An 18947-nucleotide genomic window follows, 5' to 3' on the forward strand; every position below is an offset into this window, starting at 1 on the left:
ATGAATAGATTTAATTTAGGCTTTTATTTATATAAACATTGATCCAGAAATGTACATAGAGCACTCAGATTTGGTAAATGGAAGCCTAAGCATGTTTGCTTGATGCGCGAGAACCAATGATGTTCATTTCTATATGTCAGACCAACAAGTTTGAATTTCCGTAAGTACCACTGAGGTTTCTTCTTCAATGGCGGGACAGAAATCTTTCAGATTTCATTAAAAAAATCTTAATTTGTTCCAAAGATGAACAAAAGTCTTATGGTTTTGGAACAACTTGATTGAGTTGACACATTCATAGCAAGCTGTCTTGTGAGATCCTCAACATATGCCCTCTATTCCAATCCGCTGTGACAGTTTACGATTGTGACGATTAGCAAAGTCAGTCTAAACAACACATTTAAACAGGATCACAGTTACACTTCACACAACTGAATATGTTATCTAGTCCTGTGAGCTCATTTGTCAGCACATGGCGGTAGATGTTGAATACAGCGATGGTAGTTGCAACAGTTTCATACAAACATACCTCTAATTAATTATACATGCCTCTCTTTTTCTTTGTGTCCCTGCAGGGTTGTTAAAGAGGAAGTCTCGGACGATAATGCCAAACTGCCTTGTTTCAATGGGAGAGTGGTGTCATGGGTGAGCTGTGATAACCTCCGCCTTATATAACATCTGAATCAGAGTGGAAAAGGCAGGCAGTCATGCATTCATACTGCATGTCATAAGAAAGATGCAGCACATGTGCTAAATTATATACTGGACATCAACAGTTTAAGTTCACCATTTCATTATACTAATTAAGTCTGAAAGGCACTTTGAAGTCGGATCAGCTCTAAAGTGTAATGCATAATTCAGGAAATTGTGTTCTGCTGGATGCCATTTTTATTTAGTGCCTTTGAGGCCTTTGCTTGTTGTAGTCTTTTGTCATGAGCTCAAACATTCGGTTCATCCAAACTGTGTGAGGGATGAAGAAGCGGCATTAAAACTTAAACAAAAAGCATCTGAATTTGACACTTGAATTTACTTAAAGGGTTCACCCTTAAAGGAACACTCCACTTTTTTTGAAAATAGGCTCATTTTCCAACTCCCCTAGAGTTAAACAGTTGAGTTTTACCGTTTTCGAATCCATTCAGCCGATCTATGATATTACGCAGCGTCTCTCACAAACGTCTCCATGGTTGCAAGGCACGTTCCCTGTGCAAGCAGGGGCTCACAGGAGCTGCGTAATATCATTGCACTGCTGCAGCCATGGAACGGCAGCAAAGTTCCTTGATTATTACGCCTGAATGAGAGTATAGTTCCTAGCCATATCAGCCTAGAAAATCACAACTTTTTATTTTCCGCCGGTCTTAGTACACGATTTAACTACAGAAGAGTCAAGTTTTAAATAGGAAAAATATCAAAACTCTTTGGTCATTTTTAAGCGCGATGCTAACGGTCTAATCAGATTCAATGAACTATGCTAAGCTATGCTAAAAGTGGTACCGCCAGAACCGGAGATCGGCTGAATGGATTCGAAAACGGTAAAACTCAACTGTTTAACTCTAGGGGAGTTGGAAAATTAGCCTATTTTCAAAAAAAGTGGAGTGTTCCTTTAAATGAAAATTTATCAGTCATCAATTACTCTCATGTTCTTTTTAACCCATATCAATAAGACATTCATTTATCTCCAATACATAAACCAAGAAATTGAAAGTTGATTCACCCAAAACTCTGAAGGTTCAAAACGTTCATAAAGAAATCGTAAAATAAAGCTGTGTAATCCAAGTCTTCTGAAGAAATACGATCACTTTATATGATAAACAGATTTAATTTAAGACTTTTATTCACATATAAACATTGACCAGCAAACATACATAGAGCAGCACTCAAATAGGGGAAACAAAAGCTCAACTGTACTTGCTTTGCATACGAGAACAAGCCCTATTGGTTCAAACGTGCTGCAGTGACATGCAAGAATGAACCTCATTGGTTCTTGCATGTCAAGCAAGAATGCTGGAGCTTCCATTTACCAAATTTCAGTACTCTATTTACATTCACTGATCAATGTTTATATGGAAATAAAAGACTAAATGGTAACACTTTTAGTATATGGGGAATAATTCTCACGTTTAAAAAGTTGCTTATTAGCTTGCAAATTGGCTGTTTATTGGTACTTGTAAAGCACATGTTAAAGGGTTAGTTTGCCCAAAAATGAAAAATCTGTGATTTAATTTCCCTCATGTTGTTCCACACCCGTAAGACCATATTCTACATCCCTAAATCCTACCCGATACCTAAACTTAAATGCTACAGCAACTAACTTACTAACTATTAATAAGCAGTTAAAATAAGAGTTTATTAAAGGTGCCCTAGATTCAAAAATTGAATTTACCTCGGCATAGTTGAATAACAAGAGTTCAGTACATGGAAAATACATACAGTGAGTCTCAAACTCCATTGTTTCCTCCTCCTTATATAAATCTCATTTTTTTAAAAGACCTCCGAAGAACAGGCGAATCTCAACATAACACAGACTGTTACGTAACAGTCGGGGTGTACGCCCCCAATATTTGCATATGCCAGCCCATGTTTCCAACATTATGAAAGGGATTACACGTCTGGATCTGCACAGCTGAAACATCAGACTAGGTAAGCAAGCAAGGACAATAGCGAAAAATGGCAGATGGAGCAATAATAACTGACATGATCCATGATAACATGATATTTTTAGTCATATTTGTAAATTGTCTTTCTAAATGTTTCGTTAGCATGTTGCTAATATACTGTTAAATGTGGTTAAAGTTACCATCGTTTCTTACTGTATTCACGGAGACAAGAGCCGTCGCTATTTTCATTTTTAAACACTTCTGTATAATTCATAAACACAATTCATCGTCTGTATAATTCATAAACACGACTTCATTCTTTATAAATCTCTCCAACAGTGTAGCATTAGCCGTCAGCCACGGAGCATAGTCTCAAACTCATTCCGAATCAATGTAAACATCAAAATAAACACTGTACTTACACGATTAGACATGCTGCATGACGAACACTTTGTAAAGATCCATTTTGAGGGTTATATTAGCTGTGTGAATTTTTTTTATGTTGTTTAAGGCAAGTGCAAGCTCTTGGGGCGTGGAGCACCAGATTTAAAGGGGCCGCTTACCCTGAATCGGCTCATTTATAATGATGCCCCAAAATAGGCAGTTAAAAAAATTAATAAAAAAAAATCTATGGGGTATTTTGAGCTGAAACTTCACAGACACATTCAGGGGACACCTTAGACTTATATTACATCTTTTAAAAAAAAAAGTTCTAGGGCAGCTTTAAAGCAAAAGTCGTTGTTAATAGTAAATATGTGTTGCCCATACCAAAGTGTTGCAGACTAAATTAAATTTGTTCATCATATAAAGCTACCATGTCTCCTTAGAAGAATTCAATGGATTTATTTTTAGATCTCTTTATGAACATTTTGAATCTTCACCAGCAGAGGGTGAGTAACTGATAACAGAATTTTAATTTTTGGGTGAACTAACTTTTTAAGTTCAACTTTGTGTTAATATGCATTTATTTGTATGTTTATAGCTTGTATTGGCTGAGAGCTCCCACACAGATGGGATGTCGGTGTGCACGGACAGTCATACTGAGCTTCCCCCACCGCTGGAGAGGACGGGAGGCATTGGAGACTCCAGACCCCCCTCATTCCAGTGAGTAACACACATGTATCCTGTGCAACATCCTCCAGAATTCACTAAACAGATGCCTATATACCCTATACCAGATTATAAAAGCAGCATTTTACGTCCTCTGAAAATCAGTTATTGTTTTATGCCTAAATTCACTTGTAGCATTTAAAATGATACATTTAGTGTTTTATTTTTAATTTAGACAGAATAACATATAAGAATATACATTTTGTATCTATAATATATACTGATTGAAAGTTTGAGGTCAGTACTTTTTTTTTTATATTTCAAATAAATGCTGTTCTTTTAAACTTTCTATTCATCAATAAATCCTAAAAAAAAAGTATCATGGCTTCCACAAACATTTTAAGCAGCACAACTGATCTCAACATTGATAATAACAAGAAATGTTTCTTGAGCACCAAATCAGCATATTAGAATGATTTCTGAAGAATCATGTTTATATTTTAATATATTTTATGGCATTTGTGTAAATCTTTTAGTGAATCAAGAGCTAATAAACTTGAATTCCCCTCTTTTAATAGACATACTCAGTCAAACTCATTATCCTGAACTTCTGATATATAGTTTGTTTGTTCCATTTGGATCGATTCCAGGCTTGATATTGCTATGATATAATTATATTATATAATTGAATCATGTGGGCCTGGTCAAGTGTAATGTTTAGTGTTCTCTGCACAATAGTTATTTAATAGTTAATTTTATGCTGTCATTGTGTTTTATGCTCAACCACTGAAAACATCCATTTATAGCGTGCACCAGATGTGCTGATTATCTCACATGATCGAACACACACTCACATTAGCTATCCACTCTTTCCCTCTCACGCAGTCTGCATTCTGCACATGCCATGTCACCTTCACCTGCCCACACACTTTATACACCTCCATGCTTCTGAGGTGAAATCGGAGTCTCTGATCACTCATGTACCTTATTTGTCTTGTGAACCTCTACAGCCTCATCTGAAAAGTTCAAGTACCCCTTCATCGACATCATACCAGAAATGGATTCATTTTTAAAGCATGTTTGGTGTTTTTTGGTCTTTTTTGCTTTCTTGCTTAAAGGGATAGTTCACCCAAAAATGAATTTAATCACCCTCAAGCCATCCTAGGTGTATATGACTTGTTTCAGACAAACATAATCAGTTATATTAAAAATATCCTGTCTCTTCTCTTCCCAGCTTATTAATGGTAGTGAATGACACTCCTGATTTTGAAGTCCAAAAAAGTGCATCCATCCATCATACAAGTAATCCATATGACTCCAGGGGGTTAATAAAGGCCTTATGAAGCAAAACGATGGGTTTTGTAAGAAAATTATCCATATTTAAAACTTTACAAACTAACTATAGTTAATAACTAGCTTCCGGCCGACGGCCTATGCAAGTCATCTTGCGGCAAAAGAGTAACCTGCAACAAACGCAAGCTCCTCTTCTTTTATATCAAAATTCCTCCAACATTTCTCTTTAAAAAAAATCTTGTTTTAGACTTCTAATTTGTGGCTACTCTTTTGTTTTGCTCTATCCTCTGCTCTTCTGAGTTCATCTGTATGTCATGCGTCAGTTCAGAGGTTGATAAGTTGATTTGCGTAGGCCATATGCCAAAAGCTAGTTATTTTAGTTTATAAATATTTAAATATGGATATTTTTCTTACAAAGACACCCCAGGTATATATAGTGTAAAATAATTACCCAATAGATATCACCATACTTCTCCAGTTGACTGGTTACATTAATGCTGTCTTCACGTGCTATAGGAAATTTGATAATACCCACTTATGAAGTCGTAATTATGAGCTTATTGCAAGTTTCGACATTAGAGGGTGTTCATGTGCAAAATTTCTTGTATTTATGATAATACAGAGAGTTTGTGAAGGCAGCATAAGAATTGAAAATAAATTGTATTAAGTTTTTTAAAATATTTTGTTTTAATATGTAAAATAGGCATTATCAAATTAAATATTCACTAATTTCCAGAGCAGAAATCTATAAACTGGATGAAGTCAGCAAGTTAAAAATCTTGTTTAATTTTGTTGACTTATTGGAGAAACAGGTTTTTACAGAAGGGACGTCTCTTTTTATCACTCCATAAATCAGAAAATACTGAAAAAACAGTCAGAAAAATAAAAATCACCTTGTTTTTAGGAATAAAATATATAAAATCAGGCAAATAATGTACAAACCCGATTCCAAAAAAGTTGGGACACTGTACAAATTGTGAATAAAAACAGAATGCAATGATGTGGAAGTTTCAATTTTCAATATTTTATATCAAATGTTTAAACTGAGAAAATGTATAATTTTAAGGGAAAAATAAGTTGATTTTAAATTTCATGGCATCAACACATCTCAAAAAAGTTGGGACAAGGCCATGTTTACCACTGTGTGGCATCCCCTCTTCTTTTTATAACGTCTGGAGACTGAGGAGACAAGTTGTTCAAGTTTAGGAATAGGAATGTTGTCCCATTCTTGTCTAATACAGGCTTCTAGTTGCTCAACTGTCTTAGGTTTTCTTTGTCACATCTTCCTCTTTATGATGCACCAAATGTTTTCTATGGGTTAAAGATCTGGAAAGAGACGACGTCTGGATGGCAGCATATGTTGTTCTAGAACTTGGATATACCTTTCAGCATTGATGGTGCCTTTCCAGATGTGTAAGCTGCCCATGCCACATGCATTCATGCAACCTCATACCATCAGAGATGCAGGCTTCTGAACTGAACGCTGATAACAATTTGGGTTGTCCTTGTCCTCTTTAGTCCGGATGACATGGCATCCCAGTTTTCCAAAAAGAACTTCAAATTTTGATTCGTCTGACCACAGAACAGTTTTCCACTTTGCCACAGTCCATTTTAAATGAGCCTTGGCTCAGAGAAAACGCCTGCGCTTCTGGATCATGTTTAGATATAGCTTCTTTTTTGACCTATAGAGTTTTAGACGGCAACGGCGAATGGCACGGTGGATTGTGTTCACCGACAATGTTTTCTGGAAGTATTCCTGAGCCCATGTTGTGATTTCCATTACAGCAGAATTCCTGTATGTGATGCAGTGCCGTCTAAGGGCCCGAAGATCACGGGCATCCAGTATGGTTTTCCAGCCTTGACCCTTACGCACAGAGATTGTTCCAGATTCTCTGAATCTTTGGATGATACTTTTCCGGCTTCTTATTGCTACCTGTCCCAACTTTTTTGGAATGTGTAGCTCTCATGAAATCCAAAATGAGCCAATATTTGGCATGACATTTCAAAATGTCTCACTTTCAACATTTGATATGTTATCTATATTCTATTGTGAATAAAATATAAGTTTATGAGATTTGTAAATTATTGCATTCCTTTTTCATTCACAATTTGTACAGTGTCCCAACTTTTTTGGAATCTGGTATGTATGAATAAACCCTTGTGTAAAAACCTTCAGAATATGGGTAGGTATAAAACTCTAAAAGGCTGGTGTAATTACTACCAAAGTAGAGATTTTTGGTAGTCCACTAGTCTGTAAAACATGTTATGAAAAGCCAAATAGCCCAAAATGTAACAGTGTATGAAAAAAAACGTTTTTGGCTATAGTGTCTATAGTGCCTTAAAAAAAAAAATCATGACGATAATTACAATTAATTATTTTAATGTATTGACAACTAAAAATTATTTGCGAAAAATCAAAATTTTTCCAAGAATCCCCTTAAACCTGCTGAAGTAACCCCTGGGGAATGTTTACCCCCGGTGGGGAATCCCTGATCTACATGGTAATCTCTTTCTCTCTCTCTCTCACTCTCACTCACTCACTCACACACACACACACACACACACACACACACACACACACACACACACACACACACACACACACACACACACACACACACACACACACACACACACACACACACACACACACACACACGCACGCATGTTTATGTTGTGGATGTAGGAATATCAACAGCAAAAAGAGAGCAAATCCCTTTGGCTCTTGCACCCCCACTGGGCTCAGTCATCCAGAAAGCATGAGACACAAATGTTGAAGGGAGTTGTGGTAAACAATGAGTGGTGTATCTGCCCATAGCAGAACATCCCAGAAGGGACCTTTGTAAATCTGCTTCACTGTTATGCAACCGTATGACCAAATATAAAACTGTTAATGTTTAAGATTTTAGTGTTCAAGGATAGGAGAGGACAGGGAGAGACATCTTATGCATCTTCATAGAAAATGACTAGATTAGACTTAACTTAATTGTTCTGTAGAGTACAGTTAGCATCTAACCAGAAGTGGAAATAGTAATACACTGTGCAAATGCAAAAAGGGTACAGAAGGCAAGAGAACAGTACTGTGCAGATGAAAAGAGATATAAATAGAAAAGGTGCTTTAAACAGTGACGATAGTGAATGTGTATAAATAGAGAAGGTGATCTGAGTTCATTAAAATAGCAAAATTAAAATAGTAAAAATGTTCAAGGACAGGATTGATATAGTAATAATAATGATGTATAATATAATGTATGATACATGCACTGTACAAAATGCCTGTTAATGTTTTTTTTCCTGTAAAATATACTGTAATTCATAGTTTTTACCTGAAAAAAAACAGCATTTTACAGTAAAATTACATATAATGCAATGTTCTACAATTTCCATTTTTTTCACTGTATGTGGTAAGGTTTTTAAAGTAATTGCTCTATACCATTTTTTTTTTTTTTTATAGTAATGGTTATAACATAATTACTGCAGTCACTTACAAATCCAGTTCCTTTTATAAGGCAAGAATATTGTATAGCAGCATATATGAAGGCAGCATACAGATGTTAATGTTTTTGCAACTCTCAAATGACACATGATATACAGAATAATGCTAAAGTTAAAAGTTAAAATGAATCCATTGCTCGTTTGGTGTTGATGGAGGGGTAATTGAGCCATACATTTGGAATGTACATGTGAGGAAACACTGATGTAGATCACTAGTGCTGTTGCTGTGATATTTTTTGCCCTCTTGTGGCTGAATTTTAACCTGCACAGCAAAGCACAAGCTCATTGGATTATATAATTTTTGCAGCCATGTCCTTAATTTTTAACATTGTTGGACTGATTCACTGCTTACACATTTGAATCTCATATTGCGTTCATGCAGTGTACCTCACATTTTTAGAATAATAACAATAATATGCTGTAATAAGAGTCTTAAATTCAGCATTTATTTGATCAAAAATACAGTAAAATAATTTAAAATAACTCTTTTAATATATTTTTTTAAAAATGTAATTTATTCCTGTGATGGCAAAGCTGAATCTCAGTGTCACATGATCCTTCAGAAATCATTCTAATATGCTGAATTTATGCTCAATAAATATTATTTTAATTATTATCAATGTTAAAAACAGTTATTCTGCTTAATATTTTTGTGGAAACTGGTACATCTTTTCAGGATTCTTTGATGACTAGAAAGTTCAAAAGAACAGCATTTATTTGAAATAGAAATCTTTTGTAACATTAAAATGTATTTACTGTCAATTTTGATCAGTTTAATGCTTTTTTGCTAAACCGTATTAATTTCTTTCAAAAAGAAAATCGTACTGACCAAAACGAAAAAATAAATAAATGAATCATTTAAATTATGATTGAATGGAATGTATTTTTATTACATCAACACGTGTGTATTAAGATAGCAAGAACTGAAGTGACTCTTAATACAGTGTATTTAAAAGTATTATATGTTCCACCTTGGAAAAACAGACTGACATTCAGGGGTCATGAGATATATATATATATATATATATATATATATATATATATATATATATATATATATAACCTTTATAGGACACCTTTACTATTAAGACTGGTGTGTGAGGCATTTGGTTGGTTGAAGGGTTTGTAATGTATAGTGAAGGTGGAATACATTTCTCACCTCACTCAGGTTTCTACTGAAAACACATATAGATGTACGTTCTTGCACAAAGACACACTTGCCTGCCCCAGGGGTGTAATTCAGAAACCGATTTTTCATGATGAAACACCCCCTATGTGTCATTACCATTATTCTCTCTCTTGTTCACTCTCTTCCCATTTCTGCCCTTCTCACAAAAGCTAAAATAGTCTGCATTCCATCGCTTACATGTACATCTATATGCACATAGGTGACATGAACATACAGTACAACGTCCTATGAGTATCAGATAATACAGTTGTTTCAGAGTTTTTCAGAGCTCATGCTGCATATGTTTCTGTTTGTGCGTTTACTACAGTGCTAATGCAGTGAACAGCAGAGACGGTCTGGACACAGAAACTGGAAGTGAGTCCGTTCTCCGCCACCGCCGAGAGCGGGAACGAGAAAGGACCAGACGGAGGAGAGATGACTGTGAGTGTAGCTACAAGATTATGCCTAAATACTATAACTTTTATCATAGGCAGGGTTCCTAAACATTTTCCATTTCAAAATTCCATACTTTTCCAGACTGAAATTTTCAAACCTCTCTGCTGATTTTTCAGACCATATTTAACATAAACGGTCCATTACTTTCAGAATTATAGCTTGTATATAGTACAGTCGTCTGCAAATGTTTTATTTTCTCTTTTTTTCCCCCATTGGTTTTCTTGAAGTGATAACATGCGTTTTTTTAAAACTTGTGTATATTCACCTCTGACATCAGTTTGATACGGTGGTTTAATGTTGCACGATCACCAAAGAGCAAAGTACGGTCTGATTTAAATGATGCTTTTTTATCTGTAGCTAGTTTGAGTGGCACTGGCACATGCACTTTCATGTAGTGAAGTTCAAAAGAGATTCTCTTATGGTAAAAACAAAGTTTCTCATAATGAAAATGTGCGCCTTGAAATGATTTAGGGTGCGTTCACACTAGTTCGGTTCGTTTGGTTCATTTGGTCAGGACCAAAGAAGAAAAAATAATGTAGTCCTTAATTTAATTTAGTCCTGGTCCGATTAGCGTTCATATTGGCAATTTTATCACCGAACCAAAAGATGCCGAACCTTAAGGCATAGGGATACATTCACAACGTGATTGGTCGGATTTTATGACGTATTGCCTATTTTAAGACGGAACTTACCGAACATCCAAAACAGTGCTGTTTGCTGAGGTAAATGCGCTCGTTGTGTTTGTAGCGGTGCGTAGCCTGCATGTGATGGTATTTTGGCCAGCTGGAAACTCGTGAAGAGCTTATAAAATGTGCAAAGTAGTCAAAACAGCGGCGGGAATCCATCCGTCACACACACAAATGATCTGCTGCATGGAGACACGCGCCTGATGCCTGTGATGGGCAAACTCGCGTCTATGACGAGAAAAACCGACATGCGTGAGGATTCTGTCCTTTTTAGGGTCTCGTCTTCCTGTTTTTGGTTCGTTTACATGTCTTTGGTCCGTGTTGCGTTCATATATCATTCGAACCGCACCAGAGTTCGTTTTGAAGTGGACCGAGACCCATCTTTTCAGCGGTCTCGGCCCGCTTGTTTGGTGCGCACCAGGGTTCGGATGGCAGCGTTCACATATGTTCAAATGAACCGCACTAACCGAGCAATCGCACCAGGGTTCGTTAATCGAACCAAACATGACAAGTGTGAACGCACCCTTCAGTCGTGTTCAACAATCACTAAACTTTTGCCATGAAAACACTCTGCTTGTATGATAAATGTCTTTTTATATTTTAGAAAACTGAATAGGAGCAATAGTCTGGAAACACAAATATTTTTTCCATACTTTGTTTTGTTTTTTCCATACTTATCCAAACCTGGATATTACTATACTTTTCCATAGGAACCCTGACCAAATTCCTGCTGTACATGCCACTTTATTTTTTGCCACAAACATGCATTCTTACACAAAATTGATATAATCATGGCTTGATCCTACCCTGAGCGTGACAGATGTTTTACATCCTCTTATGTAGGTTATTTGCCTCATTGGTGTGCTAAATATATTTGTCTTTTCAAACTGAGGTCAAAAAGTCACCTCTTTTTGTGTGCATTTTTTTTTCGTATGTATAGTGGAGTTTCCATCCTAGTCTTTTTATGTATGCATTTGTTTGTTTTTAGCTCATTTATAAAGTCTTAATTTATCCATAATTACCTACCATGACAGACTGAAACGACTTCTTTAAATGTGTTCTCACATTAATATTATGCAAGAATACAAATAAAGCAATCTGTCATTTAAATGACATTTAACAGACACTCATTGTACACTTTTTCTTTTTTCTTTGTTCTGTATTTAATCTTCCATTGATTGTTTGCACAATACAAAACTGCACAAATAACAAACAATGTACAATGGCAAAAATGTTTGTAAAATACTTATTTACAACAACACACGTACACCAGATCAGAATCACACACCCTTCCTGTCTATTCAACATAGTCCTCACCATAACAAAACAAATGCACAAACACACCCAGACCTCTCACAATAATTTATCTGTGTGTGTGTGATGGTAGTGCAAGTCTCTCTGTTGGCCCATTAGTTCCTGCTGATCATTAATCAGTGTGGCTTAATTAGGTGGCCAGTCTGGAGACAGTGTCAGTGGTGACAGTGCAACACTCTGAGTTCACAATTAATAGGACAAAAAGGAAAAACACATATTAGGTTTACAAGATGCATTCTTCCTCTGGGAATAGCCAGACAGTAGCTAGGGATTTTGGGCCCCTGACTGAATTTTGTGCTTTGGCCCTTTTCAGATTTTCCAACAAAATGCAAAGCGGGGATGCAGATTTATTTATTTTCCATTTTTTATTTCTTTTTTAAATGCTAAACGCACAACAAAAGAATTTACACATATAACAAGACATCCAAACAATGAACATAGGCTATTAAAAAAAAATTAAGCTGTCCTAAATGTTTTAGATATATATTTGGAGAACACGAAGAACAGTTAATCAGGCGTAACATTTATTTATTTATGTATTTATTTATTTCCACGCATACAAGCTAACGTCACACTTCGGAGTCGGACAATATCCTTAAATTTGTGTTTAGAGGCTTTTCACACCTCTCGGGAGTGTTTTTGAAAACGCTCCATTGTGTCGACGCGGGCAAATGTTGCTTGTAAATTAGAATTGCACATGATGATCATTCTTATGGTCGAGCAGCAGATACAAAAATCGAAATTGTCGCGCGCTCATTGTCCACGCGCTGCTGCTGCTGTTGATGAATGACACTGCTCGTCTGGCCAGAGGCGCGAGCAGAAGGGGCGGATAATAAATTCATATCGCGCGCTCCCGCGGGAGTTCTGGTGTCTGTGTAGTAGTTTATTAGTGGGCACCGGCGGAGAGAAGCTCTTCTGTCGTTAGCGCTTTCTGAGGTAAGGCGACTTCACTTTATCGAAGTATTTTATTTAAAATAAACAAAATTCGGGTTTTCATCTTTATATGTTTTGTTGTGCTGTAATACTATTAATTTATCAGGAAAACATGCGTAATTGGCGTGTATTTTGGGAAGAGTAAGTGAAAAAACGAGAAAAAACGGATGACTATCTGGAGAATGCTAGAGTTGTTAAACTGACAAAAATATAATAATAAAATAAAACAATTTTCTTAATATTCAAAAAAATATCGAAACATCCTTAAAACATGAGTTCAAAAAATGTTAATTATTGGCTTGTTTTCGTATAGGTCAACTATATTATTATATATTTTATATATATATATATATATATATATATATATATATATATATATATATATATATATATATATATATATATATATATATATATAAATAAAATATTTTAAGAATAAACACAATTTTGTAAGAATGAAATTATTTGGGAATGAACTGCAATTTTAACTAGCATGTGAAGAATTAATTCTCAGTAGATTGTAATATGATGTATCTTTATACATCACTCATGTGATATATTGTTGTATTATCCCTCTAAACATGCCATATGTCTTTACACTGGGTTTAAATAGGCTGCTTATACAAATAGTAGTGATGTATTGAGTACTTTGTTTCCATTTCGTTGCTGGAAGTCAAACATGGCTCTGTAATGGATTGCCTAGTTTGTTAGATGTAGATGTGCATTGAGCTATATCACCATCTTTTGTAGCTTGTTTGCTCTACATCTGTAGCCTGAATAAAAAAACAACATATAAATTACATTTCATAAACATATTTTGTCTTGTGCATTTCCTTTCTCACTCTCAATTTTACTTTCCCTCCACATCTCTTCTGTTCTTATGTTCATCTTTTGTTAATCGAACTTTCATCAAACTAATTTAGTAAAGACTACAAGATAAAGGTCTGCCTTGAAATTCAAAAGATTGGCATGTGATTGAGCATATCGGACAGTATGAGAGAGCGATATCAGCATAGTGAAAGAAGCACTGGCAGCCCAACTCTCCTGGAGTGTTTCGGGTTCCACCAGAGACAATACACAAAGCCAGGCTCACTGAGATGCCACCGCCTCACCAGAGCCTTCCAGCCAATCAGATGCCACCCTGAGGCAGAACCACGCCCACGGGAGTGTATGTTTTCCTCCTTTTTTAAGTTTGTCAGGGTGCGATCAAGCCATGAATCTATCCAAATATGGTTCTCTATGTAAGTGTTTTGTTGTTTCACAAGCTCACTGTGTGCATGGTTGTTGTTCTCAGTCCCACGTGTGAACGGTCACGGAAAAGCCGAGCGGGTGGTGAGGGACACAGCCATGGGCTGTGACAGTGGCTCTATGATGAGCAGTGAGCTGGAGTCAAGCTCCTTCATTGACAGCGAGGAGGATGAAGATGCTAGCAGGTTTGGTTTGGATTGATTAAAAGCATAAACTTTGACATTTTGTTTTTGCTGTGTGCTAGCCTTCTAACTGACTTATTATTAAGTCTTGGCTCTAATTTTATATACAATAATCAATATATTCTTCTCTCCTATGTTTGTCTCTCTCAGGCTGAGCAGTTCCACAGAGCAGAGCTCATCTTTTCAGTTAATGAAGAGACATAAGCGAAGGCGCCGGCGACACAAAGTGGCTAAAATTGACAGGGTTAGACGTGTTTGTGTGTGTGCACCTACTTATAGATTTTTTCTGGGTACAAATTTGTCCCCAGTATATCGTTATCATTGTGTTTTTTTGTATGTGGCTTGGCTTTTTAGAGTCTCATGTATCTCCTTTGCTTTTGTATCCACAGTCATCTTCCTTCAGCAGTATCACAGATTCAACCATGAGCCTCAACATCATCACAGTTACCCTCAATATGGGTAAGATCAGCTTGCCTTGTACATGTACACATACAGTATGTCACAAATTCATCACTTCCGTGTTCTTTCTCATTTGCACAGAGAAGTATAACTTTCTCGGCATCAGTATAGTGGGCCAAAGTAACGATAGAGGAGATGGTGGCATCTACATCGGCTCTATTATGAAGGGAGGAGCGGTGGCAGCAGATGGGAGGATAGAGCCAGGCGACATGCTGCTGCAGGTAGATTGTAGTCGGGACTAGCACTTCCTGTGAATATTCACTACTGTACTCAATTCAGTCTGGAGCACTAAAGAAGAATGTTGGTAACCAATCAGTTTTAGTTCCCATTGACTTCTATTGTATTTTGGCCATACAATGGAAGTCAGTGGGAACCAAAATTGTTTGGTTACCAACATTCCTCAAAACAGGCAAATGAAAATGTTCATTTTTGGGTGGATTATACCTTGAAAAACACCTAATAGATCGGTTTTTCAGTTCATAAAGCAGATTAGTGTAATGCATTGGATTGGCTCCACCAGTGGTGTATTAAAGCGATTAAACACTGCAGGGACATACGGCTTGTATTTACATTCATTTTTAAGGATGAAATTTGGCCTTTGGCTCGGTGCTCTGTGGGTTTAGGGATTGTCTCTCAATCCAGATACATCCTTTCAATGCCTCCAGCAGCTGCTGATCCCTGTTGAGTGGCAGATTACAGTTATAGTTATGGATTAGACTGCATCTTTATATTGGTATGACACAGAATGGCACACTGATATTAGGAATATTACCTAAAGGTATATGAGTATTAGATCAGTTAAATGTAATTTTCTTTTGCTGCTTCTATTTACAGGAACTTAGAAGGTCTCAGTTGACCTTGGTATGAGTTTCTTGCAGGGGCTTGTGTAAAAATGCCAAAGGGTCTAATTTTGCTCGGATGCTAGCAAGGGTTATGTTATATAGCTTCAAAATGATATGAAATTTTCTTTTTTCAACCAAACTGCCATTGTTGCCAAATAATAGATTTCATTTCTCTAAATGAACATAGGGAAGATTGATAACACAGGACTTCCATGAACATTTTAGAGTGATGAAATTGATTGAAATGTACAATTTGGGCTAATTCACAGAGATGAAATTTACTTTAATCCAGTGGTTCTCAACCTTTTGTTCTCCAAGAACCCCCATAGTTCAACACAATATTCAAAGGGCCCTGTAATTTTATATTTTTAAAAATGTTTTACTCAAAATATTTTAGAGCTTGGAATAATTTGAAAAAATATATATATAAATACCCATGGCCTTTTAAGATTTATTTTATCATTTTTTTTATTATTATTTTATATATAAAATTGACTTTTCTAGGTATAGAAATCACACTTTTAAAATGACTTTAAAATAATTTATAATTAAAATTGATGATTTTAATTATTTTAAGTCCTCTCGAGGCTCCCTGGAAAGTTTGCTGGTGCCCCTATTGGGCCCTGCCTCCCTGATTGAGAATCACTAGTTTAATGGCACTTATGCTGCTGAATTTTGAAAACACACTGTTGCCCAGCCCTAATGCTAACATATGTGTATGCCACATTTTGTCTTGTAGGTAAATGATGTGAACTTTGAAAACATGAGCAATGATGATGCTGTCAGAATCCTCAGAGAGATTGTCTCAAAGAATGGGTAAGAATAAACATGAGAAAGAGGCGTTAGGCTTAGATGTAAATGTATTTTAACTAACCATTGTAATTGTCTTCTCTAGGCCTATCAGTCTCACTGTTGCCAAATGCTGGGACCCTTCCCCTCGCAGTTACTTCACAATACCCAGAGGTCAATAGACACAAACTCTGTCTACTTTTCTTTCAGATAAACATAAGCTAGATATGGAAAAACTTGTCCATCTGACCTGTTTTCCCCCCCCCAAAGCTGAGCCAGTCAGACCCATCGACCCAGCTGCATGGATTTCTCACACTACTGCACTTACAGGATCTTACCCACAAAACGGTACAGTCTTTTCTGTCTGAAAGATCACAGAATCTCTTTTTGCTGCAAAGCATGATCCTAATCATCCTGTTGTCCTTCACAGAGTTTGACGATCTCCCTCTTACAGTGGGAAAAACAGACATGGCCACCATCGTAAAGGTGATGCAGCTCCCAGACTCAGGACTAGAAATAAGGGACAGAATGTGGCTGAAGATTACTATAGCTAATGCTGTAATAGGTAAGATGTCTTTTGGCGTTCATCGCCTGTGAAAAGATCTCACTCAAGTTATTACTGTTGATGATGTTTAAAAAATATGTAAAGTAGTGTTATATTAGTATTGAGGTACTTTTATATTTGAATTGGATTTTTCATATATATTCTCGGTTTTTAATTTTAAATTTAGTTAAAGTTTTAGTTTTTGTTTTTTATTACTTTTTAATGTCTAATATTTTTGTATTCATTTTTATTTCAGTTTTATTTATTGTGGCACATCGAGTCACATCACACTTTATATTAGATGTATAACTAATATATACTAACATCAATAAATTATTGTTTGGTATAATGTGTACTTATTCTGTTCATGTTGTATTGCAAAACATGCTGATATTGAGGTGGGATACGGGTAAGGTTAGTTACAGGTTTGGTGGTATGGGTGGGTTAAAGGGGGAATGAAACAACAGCAGTATGAAATGAATGAAAGATGAAATGAAACATCATAGTTTAGCAGCAGGTATATTAGGCTACTGTCACTTTAAGACCTGACACACAGATCCATTATTCTGTTACACGTGTGTTTTCTTTCTCTAAAAACATAGCTGACTGATTAATGTGCTAAATGAGCTGATTAATGCGGCTTTATGTGGGGCACATTGGGTGTGAGAACAAAATCCGTGGAAATGAGCAGAATTATGTGCAATATGCCCAATCCCATGCCAAAATTCAAGCCTTGTAACTCCAACAATATTCATCTGGAGCAAATTAAACAAGTGAGTGAAGGAAAGGCGGGTTTGTGTGTTAACTCACTGTCAGAGAGATGAGAGAGTGAGAAAGCGCAACTGGTATTATATATCTGTTCTGCGCAAAATGAGTATTGAAAGCGTTTCAGATATTTCAGTATCTGTGTATTAGTGGTTAAACGGATCAAGCCCCACGGTTCGGGACGCATGTGATTCACGGATCATTTGCAAGTTTCACCACAATAGAGTGAACAGCTTATAATTTTAACATGTTTTTTCTTGCTGTTTCACACATTAAATAGATATAAAACCATTCCAGCGCTAGAAGAGGCAAAAGAGGATTTAACTCGGTATCGCACGCAGAGCTGTTATCGGTATGCACAGAAGCGCATACAAGGCTCGCGCGCACAAAGAGCGAGAGAGAGGCGCGTTCCAGATAGCTCTTAAACTCTAAATTAATTTCTCTTTTGCGTCCTCAATGCATTTGGATGGTCACATACACGCATTATTTCAGTCAAAATACCCCTCTCGGCATGTATTCTCGAAAACACATTCGGTTATGTCCATAGACTGTAAAAAAAATAGGTTATGTCTTAATTGAACGAGGTGAGAAAGAATTCGGAATCGGATGTGTATCTATCGGATGTGCGCGTGCATGAGGTCTTATTTTTAGAGTGACAGCAACCTATAAATACCTGCTGTTGTCTATAATGTAAATCTAACAACAAAACACAGCTTTAACAAAGATTAACCTATATTACATTTACACAGTGAACAGTTTCATTTTATATTTAATTATTACATTTCTGTACACAAAAATTAATACTACAGTTAGAACTTATATTTTATTTGTAACTTTATGTTGTATTTATCTATGCTTGTAATTGGTGTACAGTATTTTTTCTTTTTACAGTCTGTTCATTTGCCTGTGGTATCAGAGTAGTTAAAGTGGGCTAAGTAATAAATGCAAAGTTAAGTTACCACCAACCCCTAATTAATATTATTATTATATTTTTTTTGTTGACCCGAAAAATGATCCGATCTGTGACTTCATAACCGTGATGTGATCTGAACCGAGAGTTTTGTGATCCGTTGAACCACTAATCTGTATCAAAAATCAACACTACATTGCACTTAATTTATTATTACAGATG

General features: G+C 36.1%; 1 protein-coding gene across 1 annotated transcript in view; it reads left to right on the forward strand.

The window, feature by feature from the left end:
- The window catches only part of dvl1b (dishevelled segment polarity protein 1b), a 46240-nt gene that overhangs the window by 18470 nt on the left and 8823 nt on the right, over positions 1–18947 (forward strand). Inside the window, exons 2-12 of the mRNA XM_067388153.1 lie at positions 573–642; positions 3574–3695; positions 9926–10038; positions 14281–14419; positions 14567–14660; positions 14806–14875; positions 14957–15096; positions 16457–16533; positions 16613–16680; positions 16777–16854; positions 16937–17071. Of these exons, the coding sequence (XP_067244254.1) occupies positions 573–642; positions 3574–3695; positions 9926–10038; positions 14281–14419; positions 14567–14660; positions 14806–14875; positions 14957–15096; positions 16457–16533; positions 16613–16680; positions 16777–16854; positions 16937–17071 (1106 nt within the window). The remainder of the gene's footprint in view (positions 1–572; positions 643–3573; positions 3696–9925; positions 10039–14280; positions 14420–14566; positions 14661–14805; positions 14876–14956; positions 15097–16456; positions 16534–16612; positions 16681–16776; positions 16855–16936; positions 17072–18947) is intronic.

This window comes from Chanodichthys erythropterus, chromosome 6, assembly GCF_024489055.1.
Source record: "Chanodichthys erythropterus isolate Z2021 chromosome 6, ASM2448905v1, whole genome shotgun sequence".
Taxonomy (NCBI): domain Eukaryota; kingdom Metazoa; phylum Chordata; class Actinopteri; order Cypriniformes; family Xenocyprididae; genus Chanodichthys; species Chanodichthys erythropterus.